The sequence below is a fragment of the Amblyraja radiata genome, chromosome 6 (assembly GCF_010909765.2).
Source record: "Amblyraja radiata isolate CabotCenter1 chromosome 6, sAmbRad1.1.pri, whole genome shotgun sequence".
In the NCBI taxonomy this organism is placed as follows: Eukaryota; Metazoa; Chordata; class Chondrichthyes; order Rajiformes; family Rajidae; genus Amblyraja; species Amblyraja radiata.
Genome location: NC_045961.1, coordinates 54,431,734 through 54,457,421, shown reverse-complemented (window position 1 = coordinate 54,457,421; position 25,688 = coordinate 54,431,734). Strand labels below are relative to the sequence as shown.

The 25,688-nt window shown below is 43.2% G+C and overlaps 2 protein-coding genes across 6 annotated transcripts in view; one reads left to right on the top strand and one right to left on the bottom strand.

Annotated features, from left to right (window-relative positions):
* pds5b (PDS5 cohesin associated factor B) overlaps nucleotides 1-21,923 on the bottom strand; it is a 148,043-nt gene extending 126,120 nt beyond the window's left edge. Inside the window, exons 1-2 of one of the 4 annotated variants that reach the window (XM_033022879.1) lie at nucleotides 21,832-21,923; nucleotides 12,809-12,972 (exon numbers count right to left, since the gene is read on the bottom strand). The gene's annotated coding sequence lies outside the window, so the exon portion shown is untranslated. Of the gene's footprint in view, nucleotides 1-12,808; nucleotides 12,973-21,404; nucleotides 21,584-21,831 lie in introns of those variants that run through there. The other 3 variants (XM_033022878.1, XM_033022880.1, XM_033022881.1) reach the window with 3 other exon arrangements.
* The window catches only part of LOC116974444 (NEDD4-binding protein 2-like 2), a 39,166-nt gene continuing 35,182 nt past the window's right edge, over nucleotides 21,705-25,688 (top strand). For both annotated transcript variants that reach the window (XM_033022883.1, XM_033022884.1), the window contains exon 1: nucleotides 21,705-22,088. In XM_033022883.1, the coding sequence (XP_032878774.1) occupies nucleotides 21,720-22,088 (369 nt within the window). In that variant the 5' untranslated portion in view covers nucleotides 21,705-21,719. The remainder of the gene's footprint in view (nucleotides 22,089-25,688) is intronic.

The window sequence follows — 25,688 nt, the reverse complement described above, 5'->3', positions numbered from 1 at the left end:
GGGCGTCCGGCCGTGGGCCGCGCTGGATTTGGAGCGCCGCGCAGCCAGGGGTAGAGTTGCCGGGGTCGGAGCTCCAACCGCGGCCGGACGCCCGCAGCCCCCAGCTCCGCGATGTTGGGAGTCGGCGGCCACAGCACTCCGTAGCTTACTGCACGGCGACCCGGTAAGGCATTGCCCGCTCCCCGCCTCTCCGACCAGGTAGGGGACTAAGAATTAAAGTTTCCCCCTTCACCCCCCCCCCACCACATAAAATCCCTCCAAACTAACTGACTAACATTTATGCAATGATTCCCCGCTCTCCGGGGAGGAGGCAGCTGCTCCAGACTTTTCAAGCCGCCCGCTCTACCTACCTAATCTACGCTAAAAATCTTCCATTCGGAAATCCGAAAAATTACGAAATCCGACAAGTGTCTGGTCCCAAGGCTTTCGGATAAAAGGTTGTGCACCTGTACCATTATATAAATATATACACACGAATAACTGATAAAGTGCAAATAACAGATAATGGGCTATTGATGTTCAGAGTTTTGTCCGAGCCAAGTTTAATAGCATGATGGCTGTGGGGAAGTAGCTATTCCTGAACCTGGTCGTTGCAGACTTCAGGCTCCTGTACCTTCTACCTGAAGGTAGCAGGGAGATGAGTGTGTGGCCAGGATGGTGTGGGTCCTTGATGGTGTGCCAGCCTTTTTGAGGCAGCGACTGCGATAGATCCCCTCGATGGCAGGGAGGTCAGAGCCGATGATGGACTGGGCAGTGTTTACTACTTTTTGTAGTCTTTCCCTCTCCAGGGCGCTCAAGTTGCCGAACCAAGCCACGATGCAACCGGTCAGCATGCTCTCTACTGTACACCTGTAGAAGTTAGAGAGAGTCCTCCTTGACAAACCGACTCTCCGTAATCTTTTCAGGAAGTAGAGGCGCTAATGTGCTTTCTTAATAATTGAATCAGTGTTCTCGGACCAGGAAAGATCTTCAGAGATGTGCACGCCCAGGAACTTGAAGCTCTTGACCCTTTCAACCATCGACCCTTTGATATAAACGGGACTGTGGGTCCCCATCTTACTCCTTCCAAAGTCCACAATCAGTTCCTTGGTTTTGCTGGTGTTGAGGGCCAGGTTATTGTGCTGGCACCATATGGACAGTCGCTCGATCTCTCTTCTATACTCTGTGACTCATCCCCATCCGTGATACGTCCCACAACAGTGGTGTCGTCAGCGAACTTGTTGATGGAGTTCGCACTATGACCGGCTACGCAGTCATGAGTATAGAGTGAGTACAGCAGGGGGCTGAGCACGCAGCCTTGAGGTGCTCCTGTGCTGATTGTTATTGAGTCTGACACATTTCCACCAATACGAACAGACTGTGGTCTGTGAATGAGGAAGTCGAGGATCCAATGCAGAGGGATGTGCAGAGACCCAGTTCTGCGAGTTTGGTAATAAGCTTGGAGGGGATGATTGTATAAAATGTTGAGCTGTAATCAATGAATAACAGCTTGACATATGAGTTTTTGTTGTCCAAGTGGTCCAGAGGGGAGTGGAGGGCCAGCGAGATCGCATCCACTGATCATGTCCACTGTGCCTCTAAAAATCCAGTGATACAGAAAGCAATCTCCTTGGCCACTAGGAGGCAGTTGAAGAGAATACATATCCACCACCGATTTTCCGGCACTCCCAGTTCCAGAGCCTTTCTGGATTATCAGTTTTGCCAGACAGACAGAGGTCACAGCTTCTGAGAGCAATTCAAAAGGTACTGAAACCATTCGCCAAGGTCACCCAGGGACCAAAATACCGACCTGAAAAGTCAGTCTCGGATGTTAGCTATACGAACAGGTCTGCCGGCTCCAGCGGGCCGGAGTTCCAGAGCCCTGGCCGCAGGGGCCAAATTTAACCCGCTGATCGGCATGGAAGTCCCGATGGGGTCTAGATTGATTCTGAAGAACGATCTCGACCCGAAACGTCACTCATTCCTTCTCTCCAGAGATGCTGTCTATCTCGCTGATTTACTTTGCATTTTGTTCTATCCTAGGTCTAGATTGGTCGCCTCACCCGGCCTAAGTGCAACAATTTCAGGAGGACCTGCGGGGAGGAGATTTCAAGAGAGCTCAAAATAATTGCGCTCGGGAAATTTTGTCCGTATTAAAGGAGGTGCTGGTTTACTATCTGCCAGAAGATCAGAGGTGGACCTGTACTTACAATGTATGTGATACATACTAGAAAGATCCCACAGGGCTTTCTGTCTCTCCCTTCGGGGGAATGCGACTTTCTTGTCGTATCCCCCTTCTCTGCCTCTGTCTGCGCTGAGGCCTAATGGCGGAGCTGGCGACCTCGAGGCTCCGGAGGCAGAGTCAGTCAGGACTCGCCCTGGGCTCGCTCCCGTGAGGGCGGCCCGGCTCGGGGCTGGAACAGCGCTCCCGTGAGGGGTTGAGACGCTCCCGTGAGGGCGGCCCGGCTCGAGGGTAACGGCGCTCCCGTGAGGGCGGCCCGGCTCGAGGTTAACGGCGCTCCCGTGAGGGCGGCCCAGCTCGAGGGTAACGACGTTTCCGTGAGGGCGGCCTGGCTCGAGGGTAACGGCGCTCCCGTGAGGGCGGCCCGGCTCGAGGGTAACGGCGCTCCCGTGAGGGCGGCCTGGCACGGGGCTGAGACGCTCCCGTGAGGGCGGCCTGGCTCGAGGGTGGAACGGCGCTCACGTGAGTGCGACCCGGCTCGGGGCTGGAACAGTGCTCCGGTGGCTGAGATGGCGTTCTGGCGGCGGCGGCCTGAGTCCGGGGTTCGGCCGCGGGCCAGTGGACGACATCGTCAACAGCTGCGTCCGCTGGACTGGAGGGCAGCAGCTTCGACCACCCCCGGGCCACGGAGTTTGAACCGGCCCGTTCGCGGAGCTCGGTGAGCCGTGGGACTGACTTACCATCGCCCGGTGGGGTATCGCCTCAGCGCAGAGGGAGAAGAGGAGGGAACAGACAGCAGCCCTAAGGTTTTTGCCTCCATCACAGTGAGGAGGTGCTTGGTGGACTCACTGTGGTGGATGTTAATTTGTGTTTACTGTCTGTTCTGTTGTTTATTATTGTATGTATGGCTGCAGGTAACGACATTTCGTTCAGACCGTAAGGTCTGAATGACAAATAAAGGATCTAATTCTAATTCTCGAGAAGGTCAGTTCTTATATACTAGAATACACCCTTATATCCCGTGACTCCTTCCCGTGACTGCCGAGGATTCGCATGGCAAGAGTGGCTTAACCACTAAGCGCCGCTATAATACCATTATGATGCACATTACAGAACAGCTCCACAAAAAAGTTCCCAACAAAATAGCAGACCCATATTTACTTCAGAATCTCTGAACTAATGAGGAAATTCAATGAAAATGATTTCAAACTTAATCACATTTATTTAACTTACCCTTGCATGAACATGTGGGAGTAATTATGGTCATTTGCCACAACCTGGCAGGAATCACAAAAACAAGGTATCATGCTACCATCCAGTGATTCTGACCACCACCATCACCATCAAGTGCTTAGAGAGGCTGGAACATCAACTCCAGCCACCCAGACATGCTAGATCCATTGGAATTCACCTACCGTTGCAAAAGATCCAGAACAGACACAATTGCCCTGGCCCTCCATTCATCCCTGCAATATCTGAATAACAAGGACACCTACATCAGACTCCTATCTATTGACTACTGATTAATCTTCAACATCATTATTCCAACCAAACTCATCTCCAAACTCCTGGACTGAGGACTCGGCATCCCATTCTACAATTGGATCCTTGACAGCCTGGCCAATAAATCACAATCTTGACCTACAGTGCCCTCCATAATGTTTGGGACAAAGATCCATCATTTATTTATTTGCCTCTGTACTCCACAATTTGAGATTTGTAATAGATCAAATCACATATGGTTAAGTACACATTGTCAGATTTTAATAAAAGGCCATTTTTATACATTTTGGTTTCAGTAATTGGTGGCGTGGGTTCGAATCCCACTTCTGACACTATGTAACAAGGTGACCGAAAAAACACGTTAAGATACAACACATTTTTATTAAAGCACTTACAGGATAGGATCTGCAGTACGTCACAGCTCCGAGCTGCTACATCTACTGCCTGACGTAGGCGAGTTCTTAATATTATAAAGCACGTACTAGTCAGGGCTACTATTAACAAGCACTATGATTGGCTAGCATGCAATAGCCAATCTACAGTTTCGCCACGTGGAAATTACAGCAGTGTTTATACATAGACCCCCCCCCCCCCATTTCAGGGCACCATAATGTTTGGGACACAGCAATGTCATGTAAATGAAACTAATCATGTTCAGTATTTTGTTGCATATCCTTTGCATGCAATGACTGCTTGAAGTCTGCAATTCATGGACATCACCGGTTGCTGGGTGTCTTCTCTGGTGATGCTCTGCCAAGCCTGTATTGCAGCCATCTTTAGCTTATGCTTGTTTTGGGGGCTAGTTCCCTTAGGTTTTCTCTTCAGCATATAAAAGGCATGCTCAATTTGGTTCGGATCAGGTGATTGACTTGGCCACTCAAGAATTGACCATTTTTTGGCTTTGAAAAACTCCTTAGTTGCTTTTGCATTATGTTTGGGATAATTGTCTTGCTGTAGAATGAACCGCCGGAAAATAAGCTTTGAGGCATTTGTTTGAACTTGAGCAGATAGGATGTGTTTATACACTTCAGAATTCATTATGCTACTACCATCAGCAGTTGTATCATCAATGAAGATAAGCGAATCAGTACCTACAGCAGCCATACATGCCCAGGCCATAACACCCCCACCACCATGTTTCACAGATGAGGTGGTATGCTTAGGAACTTGGGCAGTTCCTTCTCTCCTCCATACTTTGCTCTTGCCATCACTCTGATAAACAGTCCATTCAGAAAGTATTCAAACCACTTTTTCCATTTTGTTACGTTACAGCTTTATTTTAAAATGGATTAAATTATTATTTTTTTTTTTTTAAATCGTCAATCTTCACACAATACCCCAGAATGAAGAAGTGAAAACAGGTGTTTAGAAATTTTTGCAACGTAATTAAAAAGAAATAACAGAAATATCACATTTACATAAGTATTCAGACCCTTTGCTATAACACTCAAAATTGAGCTTAGGTTCAACCTGTTTCCTTTGATTATCCTTGAGATGTTTCTACAACTTGATTGAAGTCCACCAGTGGTAAATTAAATTGATTGGACATGATTTGGAAAGGCACACACCTGTCTATATAAGGTCCCACAGTTGACAGTGTATGTCAGACCAAAAACCAAGCCATTATGATGAAGGAATTGTCCGTTGACCTCCGAGGCAGGATTGTGTCGAGACACAGATCTGGGGAAGGGTATAAAACAATTTCTGCAGCATTGCACGTCCCGAAGAGCACAGTGGCCTCCTTAAATGGATGAACTATGGAACCACCATAGAGCTGGCTGCTCGGCTAAACTGTTCAATCAGGGGAGAAACGCCTTGGTCAGGGAGGTGACCAAGAAGCTGATGGTCACTCTGACAGAGCTCCAGAGTTCCTCTGTAGAGATGGGAGAACCTTCCAGAAGGACAACTATATCTGCAGCACTTTCCACCAATGAGGCCTTTATGGTAGAGTGGCCAGCCAGATGCCACTCCTCAGTAAAAGGCACATGACAGCTCGCTTGGAGTTTGCCAAAAGGCACCTAAAGGATTCTCAGACCATGAGAAACAGATTCTCTGGTCTGATGAAACCAAGATTGAACTCTTTGGCCTGAATGCCAAGCGTCACGTCTGGTGGAAACCAGGCACCGCTCATCACCTGGCCAATACCACACCTACGGTGAAGCATGTTGGTTGCAGCATCATGCTGTGGGGATGTTTTTCAGCGGCAGGAACTGGGAGACTAGTCTGGATCGTGTGAAAGATGAACGGAGCAAAGTACAGAGAGATCCTTGATGAAAACCTGCTCCAGAGCATTCTGGACCTCAGACTGGGGCAGAGGTTCACCTTCCAACAGGACAACGACCCTAAGCACACTGCCAAGACAACGCAGGAGTGGTTTCATGACAAGTCTGTGAATGTCATTGTGTGACCCAGCCAGAGCCCGGGCTTGTACCCAATCGAACATCTCTGGAGGGACCTGAAAATAGCTGTGCATCGACGCTCCACATCCAACCTGACAGAGCTCGAGAGGATCTGCAGAGAAGAATGGGAGAAATTACCCAAATACAGGTGTGCCAAGCTTGTAGCATCATACCCAAGAAGACTTGAGGCTGTAATCGCTGCCAAAGGTACCTCAAGGTACTGAGTAAAGGGTCTGAATACTTATGTAAATGCGCTATCTATATTACTAAAACTCTTTGTGCTGGCAATGTGTCACTCTGCTCTGCGTTTTCCTATCGTCTTCCGAACGCTAGGCCACAGCCTTCCCATTTTCACATTCTACTCACATTTCCCCCGTCTAAGCAATAAACATCTTCCCATCGCATTCCGACCTGTATTTCCAAAGTTATTCATGATTTAAAATTTTAAAAATAGCCAAAACCGCTTTCTCAGAAAGCATCCAGTGATGATGTCACAATGCCTCTCACAGTGCACCAATCACAATGGGCTCTCAAGCTGTCCAGGCCCTGGCACTGCTCTACGACCTGGGTAGGTCCTGGGACAGGGAATGGGGGACGAGGATGAGAGAAATGAGGAGGGAGATGGGGTAGGGTCTCTACCCCCCTCCCTCGCTGCCACTCTCCACCCCCCCTCCCGCTCTACTCCCTCTCCATCCCCTCCCCCTCCCCATCTACCCCCTTCCCCCCATCTCTACCCCCCCCCTCCCCTTCTAGGGAGTGGCGGGTATTGGGACCTATGGGTGAGTGGTGGAATATTGCGTTCAGGGACCAGGCCTCTGTGATGCCGCAGTCGTACCCCGTGTTGGGGGACGGGACCCAACGGATCCCACTTGTTTCAGTTATTGCTTTTTAAATTACTTTGGAAAAAATTCTAAACACCTGTTTTCGCTTTTTTATTATGGGGTATTGTGTGTAGATTGATAATAAAAGAATTTAATCCATTTTAGAATAAGGCTGTAACGTAACAAAATGTAGGGAAAGTGAAGGAGTCTGAATACTTTCTGAATGCACTGTAATTTAATCTTAGTCTCGTCTGTCCACAAGACCTTTTTTCCAGAACTGTGGTTGTTCTTTTAAGTACTTCTTGGCAAATTGTAACCTGACCATCTTATTTTTGCGGCTAACCAGTGTTTTGCATCTTGCAGTGTAGCCTCTGTATTTTTGTTCATGAAGTCTTCTGCGGACAGTGATCATTGACAAATCCACACCCGACTCCTGATGAGCGTTTCTGATCTGTCGTCAGGAGTTTGGGGATATTTCTTTATTATAGAGAGAATGCTTCTGTCATCAGCTGCGGCGGTCTTCCTTGGCCTGCCAGTCCCTTTGTGATCAGTAAGTTCACCAGTGTTCTCTTTCTTCATAATGATCTTCTTCAGGGGGAGAGGGAGGGGGAGAGGGGAGTGAGAGAGGGAGAGAGAGGGAGTGGCCAAGTCAATCACCCAATCTGAACCCAATTGAGCATGCTTTTATATGCTGAAGGGGACTAGCCACTAAAACAAGCATAAACTAAAGATGGCTGCAATACAGGCCTGGCACTATAAACACAGCTGTAATTTCTACATGGTGAATACAAAATGTATTAAAAAACCCTTTAATAAAATCTGACAATGTGCACTTTAACCACATGTGATTTTTTCTATTAAATTTCAAATTATGGAGTACAGAGGCAAATAAATAAATGATGGGTCTTTGTCCCAAACATTATGGAGAGCACTGTATAAGCAACAAAACATCCTCATTGATAATTCGCACAAGTCCCCTCAAGTCTGCATTCTCAGCCCCTTACTATACTCCCTATAAACCCATATTCTGCTCCAACTCTACGGTCATATTGGGCCAGATATAGAACAATTACAAGGTGGAGTACAGGAAAGAGAGAGATCTTAGTAGCATGGTGTTAAGACAATTACCTCTGTCTATATCAGCAAAATGAAGGAGCTGGTCATCAACTTCAGGAAACAAGGTAAGATACACATGCCACCCTGCATCAATGGTGATGGTGGAGATGGTCAGTGGCTTCAGGCAGCCTAAGTGTAAATATCACCGACAATTTGACATGGTTGAATCACAGCAACTAAACAAGCACACCAACACTCTTACTTTCTCAGAAGACCAAGAAGGTATGGCATGCTTCCAATGGCTCTTACCGATTTCTACAGATGTGCTGTAGAAAGCACCCCATTGGGATGCATCACAAATGGTATGGCAGCTGCTCTGCCAAAGACCGCAAGAAATAGCAGAGTTGTGGATGCAGCAAAACAGTCTACCCTTCTGCCGCCCACCCCATCAAAATCATGCTGCGGTAGAAAAACAGCAACATAATTAAGGACAACTTACACCCAATCATTCTCTTCTCTCCCACCAGGCAGAAGATATAAAAGCTTGAAAGCACATACCATCAAAAATCAAGAACAGCCTTTTCCCTGTTGTTTTCAGACTCTTGAACAGATCTTGCATATGCTAACAGCATATCTCTAATCTTACAATCTTCCTTGCTGCTGCCCTTCCAATTTTACAATAAAATCTCCACTTTCTCTGTAGTTGTAACACTGTTTTATTTCTCTTTTTTGCACTGCCTGTTGTGGTTGTGTAGAAATGAATGCAGACATGTCTGGTACAATTTGCTTATAGGGTGATTTCACGAAAGGTCACTGGAGCGTAGATCCCCACTCACGTGACCGCAAAATTTAACTGGAGGGCATATGTCACTTCCGGTACATGTTAGTGAATGGGAAAACACGCACTTTCACACCTGTTATAAACATGGAAAACGGCCGATTATTGAGCTGAAATTTTCTGTGCTAGTCGGGGTGACTGTGAAGCACAGCGTCCTAAATTTTCAGTCCAAAAAAAAGATAGAAAGTAAGGTAAATTCAAGAGGGAGTTGAACGTGCAAAAAGAGCGGAAGTGCTTAGCAGACATTTGCCGTAAAGATTTAAAGATCCAAAATATCGGGAATTATCGCGTTTGCTCGCTGCATTTCATCAAAAGTAAGGCATTATTGACTTTTTATCTTTATTCATTAGTTATATGAAAAGTTTTAAAAGTGAAAAATCTGTCATTAAAATTGCTAAATCGAGGAGAATTCCCTGCTATTGATTTGCACTAATTATGCTGATATCTCGGTTGGATGGCGTGTCTGATTGAAAGTCCAGGAACCTGAGTTTGGAGTTGCCTGGCCGCCTGTTACCGAGCCCTGGGGCGGTGTCATCTCCCTCTCATCTCTACACCTCTAATGTGTGTGTGACCAACCTTGCTCGCCCGACTCCCCCGTTGGGAATTCTGCGTGTGTGGAATAAACCCTAGACTGTGTCAGTGAGGGGTTGTTTACATTGGCATTGGGGACGGAGGGAAGATGCCAGACAGACAGTCCCACTGCAGAGTACATACAGCCCTGTAGTCTGAGTCCGGCCACCGCCACGGCTCTCACTCAACTCACGCTGAAAGATCTCGCCAGCCCTTTGGCTCGCTTCCACCGCCCTCGCTGCAACAACCAACTCACTCTGGGCGTTTTTGTCCAGTGCTCTGGTATCACCCGCCCGGCAGCCTCACATACAGAGCGACAACTGACATTCTTCACCATCCCTCAGGTTCCTGGACTTTCAATCAGACACGCCACCCAACCGAGATATCAGCATAATTAGTGCAAATCAATAGCAGGGAATTCTCCTCGATTTAGCAATTTTAATGACAGATTTTTCACTTTTAAAACTTTTCATATAACAAATGAATAAAGATACTTTTGATGAAATGCAGCGAGCAAACGCGATAATTCTCGATATTTTGGATCTTTAAATCTCCACGGCAAATGTCTGCTAAGCACTTCCGCTCTTTTTGCACCTTCAACTCCCTCTTGAATTTACCTTACTTTCTATCTTTTTTTTGGACTGAAAATTTAGGTCGCTGTGCTTCACGGTCACCCCGACTAGCACAGACATTTTCAGCTCAATAATCGGCCGTTTTCCATGTTTTTAACGGGTGTGAAAGTGCGTGTTTTCCCATTCACTAACATGTACCGAAAGTGACATATGTCCTCCAGTTAAATTTTGCGGTCACGTGAGTGGGGATCTACGCTCATTTGACCTTTGGTGAAATCACCCTATACAGCAAGTAAAACTAAAGTTTTTCCAACTGTCCCTCAGTGCACATGGCAATAATAAACCCAGACCACCCATGGTGCAAATGACATCCATGTGGGTGAATGACACCAATGATGACAATTGCAAAGATATTTCCCATAAATAAATGTAATCAATAAATCAGCTTTATTCAAAACAACACTTTAGCTCATCTGAATTGTCGCAATAAACAAAATACAATTTTGATGAAATCACTCCATTTTACATCATAAAACATTTTGGCTGCTCCATTAAAAAGATTGTATTCCAAATTAACTATTTGGAAGCACCTTACTTTTTCATCCAAACTTTAGGTAAATTGTTAAGTCCACATATTACATAGTTTCAATATACCCAAAATCTCAAATCATGTAAAAAGCATTTTACAAGACAACATAAACAGAATGACAAAAATCTAAATTAATTGAATCTTTCTAATACTGCATTTACATAAAAACCTTCACACCAGCATTGTATTTAATTAACATGCTGTTACAATATTCACTCCGAAGTAAACAAGTTAATTGAATTCTCGCAGTATCAATTAAACTGGGGACAATCTGAATCTGTACAATCTGTAAAAGGCCAGCTTACTTCAATATTCTACCATGAGCCACCTGAAAAACAGAATATCCTGTTCCAAACCAATTCCTGATATTCTCAATTACTTATTATTAAGCAAATGTGCCTTCCATTCCAACTTATTTACAATAGTTGAATTCTCTTTAATGACATTTTCCCAAACATGTATAGGACATGTACACTGAAGATATGAATGAAAATACTAAAACTCAGGACAATGCTTAACTAAATACCACCCCATTAGTAAACAGGTGACAGAGAAGGAACAGTGAAGTTACGATACCAAAGTTGTACATTAAGATAGACACAAAATGCTGGGATAACTCGGCAGGACAAGCAGCATCTCCGGAGAGATGGAATGGGCTACGTTTCAGGTTGAGACTCCTCTTCAGACAGGTCTGTTTGGCCCGCTGAGTTATTCCAGTATTTTGTGTCTATCTTCAGTGTAAACCATCATCTGCAGTTCTTTCCTTCACAAAGTTTTAGATAAGATCATATTAATAATATCACAAGATTTTATTTCACAACCATAACAAAATGCAAAAGGCAGCAAATATTAGTTCCTGTTGCGCTGGACAACATTATTAATAATCATATTGCTGTTTGCAAAACCTTGCTATCTGCAAATTGACTGGGTGTTCTGCACTGGAACAGTGAAAACACTTCAAGAAAAGTGTCAAGCTTGGCTGATTATCTCCTGTTAATCTTTGGCCATCCTGCTGCTTTGAGACTATAATGACATTTCTGAATACACAAAACCACCTGGCACCAGGATTGATATCAGAAAATGGTTAAAGCACAGAAGGAAAACATTCAAGAGCCTGTCCCACTTGCCGATTTTTTCGGCGACTGCCGGCATCATTGACTGACGTATCAGGTCAAGGAAAAACACGCAGCGTGACGACGTATGGCGCACGATGTTTTTTCAAGTGTCGCAACTTTTATTTTTTTGTTGCCGCTGAATTTTGAAATGTTCAAAATCTTTTGGCGACACTGATATGACGCCAAATTTTTTTTTTTTTTTTTAAATCGCAAAGTGGGACAGGCCCTTTAGTCCATCGTCCACCCGAGCTCAATGAAAGAAAATCCAGCTGGTTCTCAAACTCATCAAATTGTGTCCTTTTCAATGCTTATTCAAATGCAACAATTAAATCTGCTGTCATCAACCTTTCTGGCAATGTTTGTCATATTCAAAGCATTCACCACATAAAAAAAATCTTTTTGTTTTGACTCCTTTGTAATCACCTTTATCAAGTATTCCCTTGACCCTTGAGCTTACCGCCACCCTGTCAGTACCCGTCATGGTTTTCAAACAAACTCATCAGGCAAGTCTGCAACCTTCATTGTTCCATGAATGAGCCTCTTGAGCCTCCCCCACTTATTCACACAGATTTATTCCTCATATTTGGATCCACAATTGCAAATTTTGAAGCCTCAGAAAAGCCTTCACATCTTACATAAAGTATGGCACTCAGAATTGGAAATGATACTCCAGTTGTGGAACCAGTGTGTTATCTAAGGTTCATCATGACTTCCTGTACTGCATGGCTCCATTTATAAACAGATCCCATGCCTTCCTCAGTTAGCCCTCCCACTTATAACAAACAATGTACATCTGCCTTACAATTTTTCTGCTCATATATCTTAAGAAAAGCATTCTAATGTATAACATCTCCTTTCATTTAGTATTTGCAACAAAATATAACACTGAACATTTCTCATCATTAAATTTCACCGCTCATTGCAACAACCCATCTGTAACTTTAAAGTCTTATTGCTATCCTTTTTACAATCTATAAACCTTCAAATTTGAAAATTGTGCCTACGGCGTTCAATTGTAGCGATTCAATACAGCGATTGTAGAACCCCTTGAGAAATTGCACCATACAATTTCATCCAGCTCAAAAAAACAACTTTGTTCTCTGTTTCCCATTACTTAACCAATTTTAACACTTTTATTGCATGAAATTCAATTTTGAGAACAAGCCTATTTGGTAGAACTTTACCAAATGCCACTTGGAAGTCCATAGCAATTTTTCCTTTATTGGCCCTCTCTGTGCATCCAAGAAACTCTCCCAGTCCAGCATCAGAGTGATTATGTTATCAGACTAGGAATCCAGAAGCCTGTGTGACGATCAAGAGAGCCAAGTCCAGAATCACACCATTGCAGCTGTGGAATTTAAATTGAGATTAATAATCTGGAATATGGTTTGCAAAAGTAATAAATAATCTTAGAAATGACGACTGCAAAAGAAACTACCAGATAATCATAAAAATCCATACGATTCACTAATGACCGAAAGATGCAAAGCTTCCATCAGTACGAAAAATGTCTATATAAGCTCCAATATGTAGTTGATTGGCAAATGACCTTGCAAGCCACTCGGTGCAGGGGCAATGTCCAGACCCCATAATGTAGATTTTTTATTAAAGGGACTGCTGATTCTCACTGATTAGTGTTTTTTGAACTTTCTTCAGATGTTAAACATAATGGACAACAGTTATTGGATTCACCCTTGCACCCTATTTTTTTATTTAATGTGTTGTTTTTGTCATCTCCTGAATCAACAAACATCTCTAAGTATATCAGAACCTGTCAAATTTCATCTTTTTCCCCTCATCAACCAAAGAGGCATCCCATTAAACGGTGTCTTATCCGCATTAAGTGCAACCAGCTTTTCCAGTTTATGTTTTTCGCTCACCCAGCATCTCACTACATCTTCTGTTAGCAGAACTCCAGAAGAGTCTTCTTCCTTGGTAAACAGTACAGACACATTTAATTCCTCAGCTATATTTACTGCAATAAGTAAAAACCGTTTTTGCTGTCTGATTAGCCACACTTCCCTTCCAAGACGACATCCGTGCATGTGCCTACAAAATACTTTGCCATTCCCTTGATGTCAGCTGCCAGTCTTCTCTCATTCTCCCTTTTACACCTCCCTTTGGTACCCCTTAAATTATCCTGATTATCACGTGTTAATGGGCATCAACTTAAGCAATTGTAACCACGCTATCATTTAAACATTTCCACCTTAAATCTCTCCCATAGTTCAATTGTGGTTTTGATTCTGCTTGATTCTAATTTATCCAGGCTAGATCTCTTCTCATCCCAATGTGATTGCCTTTCTTTTAGAGTGTTCTATATCTGTTTCCACAGCTATTCAAAATCTAATATAGTCCCCGTTTCCTTTACATTGTCCGCTTGCTCCACTTACTTAGCTCATTTCCCAGAACATAGTACAGCAAACCCCTCACTGCGCCAGAAAAATGTTGATCCAGCACACGCTTCTAACCTTTTCCCTCTATTTCCTACTTACATTACTGCTACCTTAGTCTGTATCTCAACAACTGAAAGTCCCCCACTATCACTACCCTATGTCTTTTGCACATTTCTGTGATTTCCCTGCAAATTTGTTCCACAATATCCTTCCCACTAGTTGGCAGCCTATAATATCCCAGCAAGGTGCTCAATACAATAAATATTAACAATTTAAATGAGGGAATTAAATGTAATATCTCTAAATTTGCAGATTAAACAAATCTGGGTGGCAGTGTGAACTGCGAGGAGGATGCTAGGAGGTTGCAGAGTGACTTGGATAGGTTGGGTGAGTGGGCAGAAGCATGGCAGATACAGTATAATGTGGATGAATGTGAGGTTATCCACTTTGGTGGCAAGAACAGAAAGGCAGATTATTATCAGAATGGTGTCAAATTAGGACACGGGAAGGTGCAACGAGACCTGGGTGTGCTTATACATCAGTCATTGAAAGTAAGCATGCAGGTACAGCAGGCAGTGAAGAAAGCCTGCTGTATCTGCATCTTGGCCTTCATTACAAGAGGATTTGAGTTTAGGAGCAAGGAGGCCCTATTGCAGTTATACAGGGGCCTGGTGAGACCGCACCTGGAGTATTGTGTGCAATTTTGTTCGCCTAATTTGAGGAAGGACATTATTGCTATTGAGGGAGAGCAGCGTAGGTTCACCAGGTTAATTCACAGAATGGCGGGACTGACGTATGATGAAAGAATGGGTCGACTGGGCTTGTATTAGTTGGAATTTAGAAGGATGCGAGGGGATCTTATAGAAATATAAAATTCTTAGAGGATTGGACAGGGTAGATAGATGCAGTGGTGCCGATGTTGGGGGAAGTCCAGAACCAGGAGTCACAGTTTAAGAATGGGGAGGCCATTGAGGATTGAGATGAGGAAAAACTTTTTCACCCAGAGAGTTGTGAATCTGTAGAATTCTCTGCCACAGAAGGCAGTGGAGACCAATTCACTGGATGTTCTCAAGAGAATTAGATTTAGCTCTTAGGGCTAAGGGAATCAAAGGATATGGGGAAAAAACAGGAACGGGGTACTGATTTTGGATGATCAGCCATGATCATATTGAATGGCGGTGCTGGTTTGAAGGGCCGAATGGCCTACTCCTGCACCAATTTTCTATAATACCGATCCTCAACTTTAACGGTTTCTCTTTCCACACGTGTTGCCTGAGCTGCTGGCATGTTCTTTGTTTTTGCTTAGTTAAAGCACAAGCAAACCACCCTACAAGGATACTGAAACTAGCTTTATGTAGGCAAAATCTGTCTTTCCCCTCTTTCCCCCAAACTTATCCATGGGTTCAATGTACCTGGGAACATGACACTCAAGCCGACTTCCCCATGTCGTCCAAGATGCCTCATCTAAATTAGTTCAATTTGCCTGCGTTTGACCCATATCCCTCAAAATATTTTCGATCACGTACCATTCCAAAACCCTTTGAGATGGTGATCTGGTACCTGTCTCAATTGCCTCCACTGGTAACTCATTCCATATACCTACCACCCAGAGTGAAAAAGTTACCCCTCAGGTACCAATTAAATCTTGCCCCTCTCATCACAAACCAAAGTTCTCCAGAGCTTGATTTCCCTACCCTAGGTAAATAGACCCTGTGCATTCACCCATCAATTCTCCTCATGATTTTATACACTTCTACAATCTCAGCCCTCAGATTCTTGCACTACAATGAATAATGTCTTAGCCTGCCCAACCTGTCCTTATAGCTCAGGCCCTCAAGTCCTGGCAACATCCACGTAAATCTTCTCTGCACTTTCTTGCTTAATGACATCCATCCCATAGCAATGTGATCAAAACTGAACTCAATAGTCCAATAAGGAGTGCTGGAGGAACTCAGTAGGTCAGGCAGCATCTCTGGAGAACATGGATAGCTGACGTTTCGGGTGAGACCCTTCTTCCGACTGACCGATTCCAACCGAAATCTGGAAGAAAGGCGAGGATAGAAGAAAGCGAGGCAAGTGATGGGTGGTTACAGGTGAGGGAAGTTTTTTGATAGACAGATGGTTGGACAAAGGTCAGGGAAAGGTCAGGCACAAAGTGTGAGATAAGCATAGAAGTGCGAATTGTGAAGCCAGAGGAAGGAATACAACTTTGTTCCCCTTCACTCACCAGAACCTCTCTTCCAGCTTTTGATCCCCACCAAAAAATACACGCCAATATTCCTTTCACAAGCTTCATAATTTACACTTTGTATTATTTCACTGTCCTGTCAAACAAATCCCTGTAACCCCCCCCCCCCAGTCACCTGTATCTAGCTATCACTCGTCAGGTGTGTATGAAGTAACTGCAGATGCTGGTTTAAACCGAAGATAGTCACAAAATGCTGGAGTAACTCAGCGGGACAGGCAGCATCTCTGAAAAGAAGGAATGAGTGACCCTGAAGGTGGTCTGAAAAAGAATCGACCCAAAACATTGCACATTCCTTCTCTCCAGAGATGCTGTTATTCCAGCATTTTATGTCTATTACTCGCCAGGCTTCAATCTTGCCCCATCTCTGTTCCAACTTTCTTATCCCTACAACAATCAATCAGCCTAAAGAAAGGTCCTGACCCTAAAAGTCACCCATCCATGTTTTGCAGAGGTGGTACCAGCTGAGTTACTTGCTACTGAGTTACTCTAGTACTTTGTGCCTTTTCTGCAAACCAGCATCTGCAGTTCCATGTATCCCCACAATACTCCAAAGGTGCTTCACCAACATCTTGTACAACTTAAGCATACCTTCTTCCAAAGCAAGCTACACTTGCTAAACGTACTCAAATTAGTCATGCACCATTCCAAAATATTTTCTGTAATATTAAATCCAAAATAAATATATTAACATCAGCTCACTAAAACTATTTTAATTGGTATCTTACTTCACACCAAGTCTCATTCCATCCTCATCTATATTCACTGACCTACACTGGATTCATATTAAGTAACACCTCAAATTTAAAATGTTCATCCATATAAGAAGCCAGTTCCTTCATGGCTTTACCGCTCCTTAATTTTGTACGCTTTTCCTACCCTTCAATGCATGAATACACTTCCAATTCTGATCTCATGCACCCATACTTTAAAATGCTTTATTTATAAGCAGTCACACCTTCTATTGCCCAAGCACTGGCTCCCCTTAAATCTGTTGTCATCTCTACCTTGTCCTTCAAAAGCACTTCTAAACTGACTTCTGCCTTGAAATAATGTCATGTTCCTGCAAGACACCATGGGACCCATTACTTAATTAAAAAGGTACTGCATGAATGCAAATTTTTGAGATTTATACAGCAAGTTATTTTTGGTGCATTTTAAACCTCAGGTAACTGTCGGCCCTCAAACTTTACCACTAAAATGGTAGTTTTTGTTAAGCAAACTTGAATCCCTACATGAGGCACATTTAATTTTCCTTCTGTGTATTGTACCTGTGTTGGCTATGGTTCAGATTTCCAGCATCTGCAGTATGTTATTAATAAATCAATATTAGGTTATAAAGACAAATATCAAGTATTCAAGACTATACAGATTCCCCTTACCCAAGTCAAGTGTGGTTAAGTTTTGCTTTTTATAAAAGCTAGTTGCAGGATTACAATCAATTATTAAACATTGAAAAGATCAAAGTAAAATTCTAAACAGTTTAGTTGTCACCATTAACATGGTGACCAAAACAGGAAAGGTTGAAAATTAGATGCTATAATGACACCAATATTTACATGCCATTGTACCATTTTATCTATATACTTGAATAGGCCTTTAGATAGTGGTCCTTTCATGTTTAGGTCAACACATTCAGTTCCACAAATTGTATTGCCACCAAAATAAATCTGCATTCTTCATTGGCTATTAGCTAGATATCAGAAGTAAATTCCTTCTGCCAGGACACATTAGTCGCAATTCAAGGTAGGGAAAACCAAATCAAATGTTTTCAAGTGGAAAATTTGAGTTTGAATATACCCATCATCAAAAGGTAATAGGGAAGGTGTCTTCAAACAGATGCGAAGGAGGTCAATGAATTTTGATCAATTTATTATCAAATTCCTGGAAAACCAAAATTCACTATGCAAGAATGCAGAAAACAAACTTCCAAATCACCGTTCATATTCTTAGAACATCACAAACCTGTTACACTTCTTGTCACACATGTTACACTACACTGAAGCTACTTCTGCATAGTTGTTATAGTTACTGCCTTGGCAAATGCAGCAATTAATTTAGATACAACAAAAGGAAAGATGGAACTGTGCTTGTATCATAAATCAAAAATCTCTGCTGTGAATTAAGTAGTGATGTAAGGCCCAAACTTATACTTTACATCCCAGAAGCAAAGGGTTTACCACTGACAAACAGACAGTCATACTACAAATCAGCTGAAATTAGGAACATTTACTGTGGATGGGCACTTTCCTCTTTGGTGGTGTTGAATTATATTATAGACACATAAGCACAGAAAAGAGCTATCAAGCACGCTTATGTCGTAATTCCATTGACTAGCAATTGAAGTGCTTATCAAGATACTTAAAAGTTGCGAGGGCACCTACCCCCACGTCTTTCATTCACCTTTTGGGCAAAACAATGTTTCCTCAGATCCTAACACTTACTTCTCACCTTCCACCAATCCCCTCTGGTTTTACATCTCGGTATGGAGAATAATTCTCACAATGGAACCAACCCATGTCCTTCAATTTTGATTAAGTCTTCTCTCAACCTCCTCCATGCCAAAGGAAAGCACTTAACCTACCCAATCCCTCCACGTAACTGAAGCACTCCACCCCAGCCTACATCCTGGTAAATCTCCTGTGTCCACTCCAGTGCATTTACATCCTTCCTGCAGTGGTACAACCAGAACTGCATGGAGAACTTAAAGAATATAACATTTTCTAAAGTTGGACCATGACCTTATATTCTATGCCACAACTAATGAAGGCTGGCATCCCATATGCCTTTTACACTATCTTATTTACCTGTGCATCCACATTTAGAGATATAAGGAGTTGCACATATAAGGACTTGCCCACCCCCTCTGTTCCTCAAAACATCCAATGGCCCTGACTTTCATAGAACAAGTTATAACATTTCTCAAAATACACCATTATACATATACAGCATGGAAACAGGCCCTTCCACCCAATATCATTTTTTTATTTTTATATTTTTATAATTGTCAAGTGTACTGAGGAATAGTGAAAAGCTTTTGTTTGCATGCTATCCAATCAAAGACGAGTATACATTTTTACAAGCAAGTCATCCACAGAGAAAAGATGCAACATACAGTGCAAGTTACAACACTGACACCCGATAAAGTCCGATTAAGAGGTAGATGGGCGGTCAGAACTGCACTCTAGCTGATGACAGGACCGTTCAGTTACTTGGTAACAGCTGGGAAGAAACTGCTGCTGAATCGTTTTCAAACTTCTGTACCTCTTGTCTGCTGGGAGAAGAGCGAGTGACCAGGGCAAGACGGGTCTTCAATCGTGTTGGCAGCCTTGCCGAGGCAGCGTGAAGCTTAGATGGAGTTAATGGAAGGGAGGCTGGTTTGTGTGATGGTCTAGGCTATGTCCACAACTCTCTTCAATTGCTCGTGGTCTTGGATGGAGCTGTTCCCAAAACAGGTTATGATGTATCCCAATAAGATGCTTTGTACAGCACATCTGTAGAAGTTGGTGAGGGTTGTTGGGGACGTGCCGAACTTCCCGAGGAAGTAGAGGTATTGGTGTGCTTTCTTGCCGCAGCTTCGATGTGGCGGGTCCAGGACAAACCACTGATATGTATGCCTAGGAACTTGAAGCCTTCGACCATCTCTACTTCGGCACCATCTATGTAGACTGGGATGTGTGTATTGCCCATGCCGACCAAGATGCCTCATCTATACTAGTCCCATCAGCCCACATTTGGTGCATATTCCTCTAAAGCTTTCCTGTCCATCCATTTAGCATGATTTAATTCCATCTACCATTGCTCTGCCCAATTTACCAACTGATCAATAGCATTCTGTAATTTAAGACAATCCTCCTGTCTATTAACAACACTGCAACTAACATCACTCCGTCTTCTGCAAACTTACTAATTATATCTCTAATTATATTGTGCAAGAAAAGCAAAAGTTTATCTAACTCCAACACTTGATAAACCCAAATATTCATACTTTATGTAGACATCAAACAAAGGGGAATGAGAAAACCACTGTCACCACCCACCCCCTAACTTAGACAAGCACACAAGAAATGAGAAGATCATACACCCCCTCAAGACCACTCCAGCATTCAATGAGAGAATCTGATCTGATTTATGGCCTCAAAAACTAAATTACAGAATTTCAGAATACTGGTTGTGCAATCAAAATGTTATAGAAAAAAATAATAAAAATACATGCTCAAACTATACAGACAGATTGTCTTCCAAGACTCCAAAGAAGTGCCAGCTTCATTCAGCTAAATGGAGCTGGTCCAAAACTATATTTTTCTGCCTTATGCCAAGGATTGCCTCAACTCCATATATTCCATTGTGATAAGGTACGGGAGGCGGAGGCGGGGGGGTGGGGGGGGGGGGGAGGGGGGTAAACAGTACCATACTGACGGCTTTCTGTTTTGAAAATATGGGGTCAAAACCTACACCTCCACAAGATATCAAATAAATCCAATTTCAACAGCGATGATTGATTTGTTTACAGACTTTCTATTTTCCTCTGGTCTAAAAAGATTTGTATTCCTCAGTTTGAGGGGAAAAAAATATATTGGGCCTTAAGATATGGGGAATCAATTTAAAATTCAGTCAGTTTAAATAGTTTGACATGCAGAAAAATCAGATGCTGTTTAAAAAATACTTGGAAAATGCCAGAGCTCGAATTAATTTGGTAATTAAAGATAGAAATGAGCACAAGAACCTTTGAAAACTATTTCTAAGGTTCGGTTTAAAAAAAGTTAAACACGATATCCGATTGAAAACAAATAAATTGGTCTTCTTAGCAGCAAAAACACTTGCGCATTAAAACCTGTAACCATTCTAGATCCACGGCGGCTGCTGTTTGTCGCAGGTAGGAAATGAAAGACATAAACACTGCTTTACTTTACAGTATTTACCCTTCACTATTGATCACTTTATACATTGAACCCAACACCCACAGTAACGATAACACAATTATATAAACCAACAGAATTAGACTACAATTCGATCTTAATTACTTTAAATGGAATCGGTGATATTTTTGCCGAAAAGAGGGTTGTATACATATGTGGAGGAGCGAAAATACGTCAAGCTCCAGAGGAAAAACAGGCCATTGAAACCCTGCAAACTCACCCTTTAGGGGGTAAAATAGACCAATCAACCACACAGAAATGTTCAATCTCTCTCGCGTACACACACACTGCAATCATAATCATCTCGCCCCATGGCTTCCAGCGGAATCCAGAGAGCTTTTAGTAAGCGATCCTGGGCACGGTGTCCATGGGCTGAGAGACAGACAGTCTGTCCGATCGCTGAAACAAAACGACAAGGGAGGCGAGTTGGAGTAGCGGGCGGGAGGACAGGCGGGCAGGGGAGGGGAGGGGAGGGAGAACCGAGCCGATTCGCCGCTGCGCCCGCACCGCAAACTCGGGCAACGTGTCCCTCAGCATGCCGACTGCCTGCAAAACTATGCCCATCGAACATCAAAGGCAGGATACAACATATATAAAAAAAGCTCCTCATCTCACTCTCCGACAAAGCCCTCGCCTCCCGCACTCACCCGTGTCCGATCCCGAGCCCAGTGCCTCAGCTCAGCTCAGCTCAGCTCAGCCCTCAGCGCCGCCGCCGCCACCGCCTACCCCCGGAAAGCTTCAAAATGGCGCCAATTTGTCTCTGGCTGCACCAATGAACGAGGGCGATGGGAGGAGGCGGGAGGGTGAGAGTGAGAGGGGGCAACGGGAGGTGGATGGAGAGGGAGGGATGCTGTCAACGCGTAAAGTGGACGGCACCGCTCCTTCACCGAGACGCTGCAGCGACGTGAGTTCCCCACAGACCGTTTCTTTGATATGCAGAAATGTGTGTGTGAGGGGGGGAGGCACGAAACAAAACAAAACAAAAGGGAGGGGTCTCCAACAACCTTGTACTCGCTGTAAATCATGGGAGTTAACTAGGAATTGCAGCAGGGTGTGAAGCAAAACACAAGACTAAACATGGAAACTAGCGGGTGGCGTGTTCACTATTACCGTGCACGCTTAAAAATATATCTACAACATTAATAAAAGTTTAGCCGAAGGAACTTTATGATTCGTGCCACTTTGCTGGAAAACTGAGGCAAGAGCATCTCCAAACGTCGAGAGAAAGGCATTGCAAGCTTGGAGAAAAAAAACAAAGTATCGAGGCTTCAACAAAGTAGTTCGATGCAAAAACCTTTCAAAAGTGTTTGAAGATTGAGTTTAGATGCTAATATGTTATGCATCTTGCTATGCAAGACGTTCACACTGTGCGAGCCTTGTTCGCAACAACGTGAATATATTTCGACAGAATTAATAGGTTCGTGTAGAGAAAGGTCTCCAAATCGTATACAATGGATTTATTTACAGAGCGATGGAATTTTGATTCATTTGTTTAAAGATGTATAGCATATGTTCATAATCAGCTTTAAGCATTAAAAATCGTAATAATGACGTTTTGTCATGGATGTCTCCTGTTGTCATTTATTTCACTCCTCCCTTTTAACTTTTGTTTTCTTCCCTGCTCCCCCACAATGATACGAATGATGTTGTTGTATCATTGCGACGGTATTACTTAAAGTTTAAGGTCACAGCTTGCATTATTTCACCCCTTCAATCTAAGAAAATGTCCCAAAGCAACTTATTGCAGTATCAGATTCACCAGTGCTGGAATGATTACAATAGAATAACTGATGAAGTACAGTGATTTCAAAGGGTTATTAAATGACTGAAAGTTTTCCAGAGACCAAGAAAAATACGAGAGAAATTGAAGTCACGTGGAAGAATTCTGAAATTGAAATTTTGCTGGATCAGGAATCAGTGTATAATGACCGGCATGGTATCAATGATTGAATAAGAGTTGATGTATTAAAATACAGACTGCAAAGTTTTAGATCAGATGTTTATGGATGGTGTAAAGACAGTTTAGAGAGCATTGGAATAGTCTAGAAGCAATGAAGACAAGGAGAAGGATTCCAGCAATTGATTAACCAAGGCAGTGAGAGAGATGATCTTGTGCAGGTCTTAAAAGGTAATGTTTGGCCTTAGGTAGACACAAAATGCTGGTGTAACTCAGCGGGATGGGCAGCATCTCTGGAGAGAAGAAATGAGTGACGTTTCGGGTCGAGACCCTTGACCCGAAATGTCATCCATTCCCTCTCTCCAGAGATGCTGCCCGTCCTGCTGAGTTACTCCAGCATTTTGTGTCTACCTTCGATTTAAACCAGCATCTGCAGTTCTTTCCTACACATTGTTTGGTCTTTATTAGGGAGAGTGAGGCAGATAGATTTAGAGAGAATTCCACAGTGGTTCAGCTGGTAGAGTTGCTGCCTCAGCGTCAGAGACCCATGTTCGATCCTGCTCTCGGGTGTGGAGGTTGCACATTCTCCCTGAAACCAAGTGGGATTCCTCCCACATCCCAAATACATGTGGGTTATAGGTTACTTAACCTCTGTAAATTTCCCCCAGTGTGTAGGGAGAGGATGAGAAAATGGGATAACAGAACTAGTGTGAATGGGTGGTCAGCATGGCATTGGTGGGCCAAAGGGCTTGTTTCCATGCTGTTGTATCCCCAAACTAAACTTAATGATGCAGAAGCTAAATTGTTGTTTGCACATCTTGGATAGCCTCAGGCAGTTGCAAGGAAGAGGGAGAAATTTAATTAAAAGGTAAATGAAATTTGTGGTGAGTACTTAAAATAATGTGATATTCCTAATAGTTTATTGGAGAAGTAAGAATTTATAAATAGTAGATGAGAGTTATGGTGTTCACATTAAACTGGGCGTAATCAGCTTAAGCATAACATTTGATATAATGTTTTTTGTATACTGTCAGCAAAAAAACAACACTTAGATCAGTTTAGTTGATGAAAAGTATATAAGCCATGACTCATTCTTGGAGACTAAAAGTAGCTGCAACCTGCCAGACCATGAGAGTGGAGAGCATAAGGTCAACTGTGTCGGCAGGATAAGAACTATTTCGGAGACTATTCTGCAAACCTGACTTGAAAAATTCACGTGCAAATTTGTGACAAAATTGGTATGGATTTAGGAAGCAACTTGTTTACAAAACAACGTGGTGAGATTTCAGGAAGAAATATCAGGTATGTTAAGTTATATTCAATTGCAATCTTCCAGTTATTTTCCAGTAGATATTTTTATATATGCTATTAGTTCCTCAGACTGCCGATGGTGCTATTGCACAAGGCCTGTACTCATACCAGACACCTGTTCTTATTTCCTCCAGAGATGGCAGTAGAACCTCTATTTTTAAATGAAAAATGAATTTTAAGAAGGAACTGCAGATGCACCAAGGGTCTCGACCCGAAATGTCACCTACTCCTTTTCTCCATAGATGCCTCACCCTCAGTTTCTCCAGCATTTTTTGTCTACTTTCACTTGAAGTTGGTGCTCAAAGCTCACTGAGTAAGAAAATAAAAATATGATTATGAACCTTCTAATGCCTTGTACATTAGTTGTAAATGGTGTTATTTCACTCTTTTTTTAGGCAAACATTTACATCAAATGTACTCTACAAGGCATTAGAAGGTTCATAATTATTTTTTATTTTCTTACCCCGTGTGTCCACACCGATCATCAATCACCGTTCATAGCAGTACTATCTTATCACACTTTTGCATCCACTCCCTGCACACTAGATGCAATTTATAGAGGCCAATTAACCTACAAACTCACATGTCTTTGGGATCTAGAAGGAAAATGGAGCAAACCCACCCAGTCACAAGGAGAACGTGCAAACTCCACACGGATAGCATACGAGGTCAGGATCTCCGGCAATATGAGACAGTAGCTCTATTACCTGCTTCACTGTGCTGCCCCAATTTTAATCATTCAAAGCATGTGTTCATGATTGTCTAGACAGACATTTATTGTTAACAACTCGAAGTTGTTAGAATGATTTTATGAACTGCTGAAAATGATCTGCAGTTAGTTAACTTGGTAGGCCCATACAAAGGATGGTTCACCCACATGGATGCAGAACTCAGGTCATAAAAGGAGGGTAGACACAAAAATCAGGAGTGACTCAGCGGGCCAGGCAGCATCTCTGGAGAGAAAGAATGGGTGATGTTTTGGGTTGAAACACTTCTTCAGACTCCAACAAAGAGGGAGGCATAACTATGCCTTGGTCTTGGAGGAAGTGGGAGGCGTCTAAGGAGAAGTTGTTGAGGGTGAGGACCAGCCGAGTAGAGTGTTAGCAGAGGGAAATTGAATGGTTCTGTTGAGGAAGAACCGGGGGGGGGGGGGGCAGGCCCTTGTGGGGGATGAAGGTGTAGAGTGACTGGATGTCCATAGTAAAGATGAAGAAGTGGGGGCTCGGAAAGCGGAAGTCATTAAAGAGACAAAGGGCATATCAGGTACCATGGACATAGGTCGGCAGAGATTTGACC